At 40.3% G+C, this 1,550-nt stretch overlaps 1 protein-coding gene across 1 annotated transcript; it reads right to left on the bottom strand.

Moving 5' to 3' along the window:
- Nucleotides 1–1,550, bottom strand: LOC116288850 (uncharacterized). Its single transcript, XM_031695698.2, has one exon. It carries the CDS (start codon nt 1,348–1,350, stop codon nt 472–474), a length of 879 nt encoding a protein of 292 aa, XP_031551558.2. The 5' UTR covers nt 1,351–1,550; the 3' UTR covers nt 1–471.

Here is a 1,550-nt window from a genome sequence, read left to right on the forward strand (position 1 = left end):
TAGACAAAGTGTTCAATTTTAATGAAAGAATGACCGTATGCTTTTCTTACAATTAGTTTGCGCTTTATCTTTCCATTTTTCGCACTGGGCCAGCGTACATCAAACTCAAACCAAATTATCATTGTGGTTATAATTATTATGGTCATTGAAAACATTAATCTTAACCTGGTTAGGATAAAAAGAAAACAATTCACATGGACATGGTATAGTACATGAAAATATTACGTATTAGTGTCTTAACACCCAAGGCTATTTAGAGGTTCTTGTGTGGATTATAGTCTATATTGTTCTCCTATGAAAATCTTTGCCACTTAATAGTCTCTTAGTTCAAAGGTAATGGGTTCTGGCAGAGTGTCTAAGTTTTTACCAATCCAAATACAGTCTTTCAACATCACCACTTTTAACTTTAGTTTCAATGATATCTCACTGATTGTCTATCTTGTGCGTACGTTTTGAATCCAGCTTTCTCTATCACCATTTTTCATTTCGATGGCAATGTGATCTGCCCGAATTTCTATGCGAATGTCTTTCCCTTTGATACCAATCAAACGAATGCATTCTTGCATCGAAACTGTGCGGAACCAAACTGCTAGAGCAACAAGAGCACAGAACATGAGGTGGTGTAGCTGGTGCAGCAAGTGTCGTGTACCTGCCACACTTCGTGGGCCAGTAAAGCTGACTCGGTACGAAAGACCCTACAAAATGTCCTCTTTTTTCTGGAGTATATGGACGGAAACTTGAGTACGAAGCATGAAAAACATTAAATTCATCCTCCTCTTTTTCCTCTTCTTGCTTCACTTCTGCAGTAGAAACTAGCAGCTTCCCACCTTTTTTTGGTATTCCTGAGTCTGCATTATCGGTTCCTTCTTCTGTTTTAACTTCTCGAGTTTCCATTTCTGTTTCTTCGTCAGCTGTACTTCTTGCCTCTAAGTCGTCTTCATTGACCTCTGTTTCGTTTTGATTTGGCTCGTCTGTACCAATTTCTTTAATCATTGGAGCATTCGAACCTTCATGTCTTTCAACTCGAGAGCTCTGTAGTCCTGCAACGTGCTCGTGGCAGAAACAAGAGTAACCGCAACCCTGGCGACCTAAAGAACGTCGCTTCACTCTTCGTCTTGGTCGATATTTGTAGTTCGGATGCTCAATCATGTGGAGCTCATTCAAAAGTTTGGCCTCAGCAAAAAACTTTTGTCTCTCTTCTTCTCCTAATTTTCTCCATTCTGTGCCGAGTATCTTGCTTATTTGAGAATTGTGAAGCTTTGGGTTTTCTTTCGCGAGCTCTCGGCGTTTTTTACTTGACCAGATCATGAACGCGTTCATTGGTCTTTTGATGTGTGGCTCTGTGGTCATTCTGGTTGTGTCTCAGACCAGTGCAAAATGTCCCAATACCACAAAAACTCCTTTGTCAACTCGCAGAAGATCTATCTTCAAAAACTAGATCTCTAACCGGGATGTGAGAGCAGATATCAATGCAATTAAAGTTTGAATTCAATTAGAATGTCTCTTGGTTGCGCCGCGCTTGACTTCTGCAAGGTAGAATGACTGTCCCC

The sequence above is a fragment of the Actinia tenebrosa genome, unplaced genomic scaffold (genome assembly GCF_029948245.1).
Source record: "Actinia tenebrosa isolate PJP-AT-01 unplaced genomic scaffold, QUT_ActTen_1.0 PGA_scaffold15__27_contigs__length_11533743, whole genome shotgun sequence".
Lineage (NCBI taxonomy): Eukaryota > Metazoa > Cnidaria > Anthozoa > Actiniaria > Actiniidae > Actinia > Actinia tenebrosa.

Excerpts from the sequence above, each read along its gene's own strand:
- LOC116288850 (XM_031695698.2), bottom strand. The coding sequence starts at position 1,350 with ATGACCACAGAGCCACACATCAAAAGACCAATGAACGCGTTCATGATC.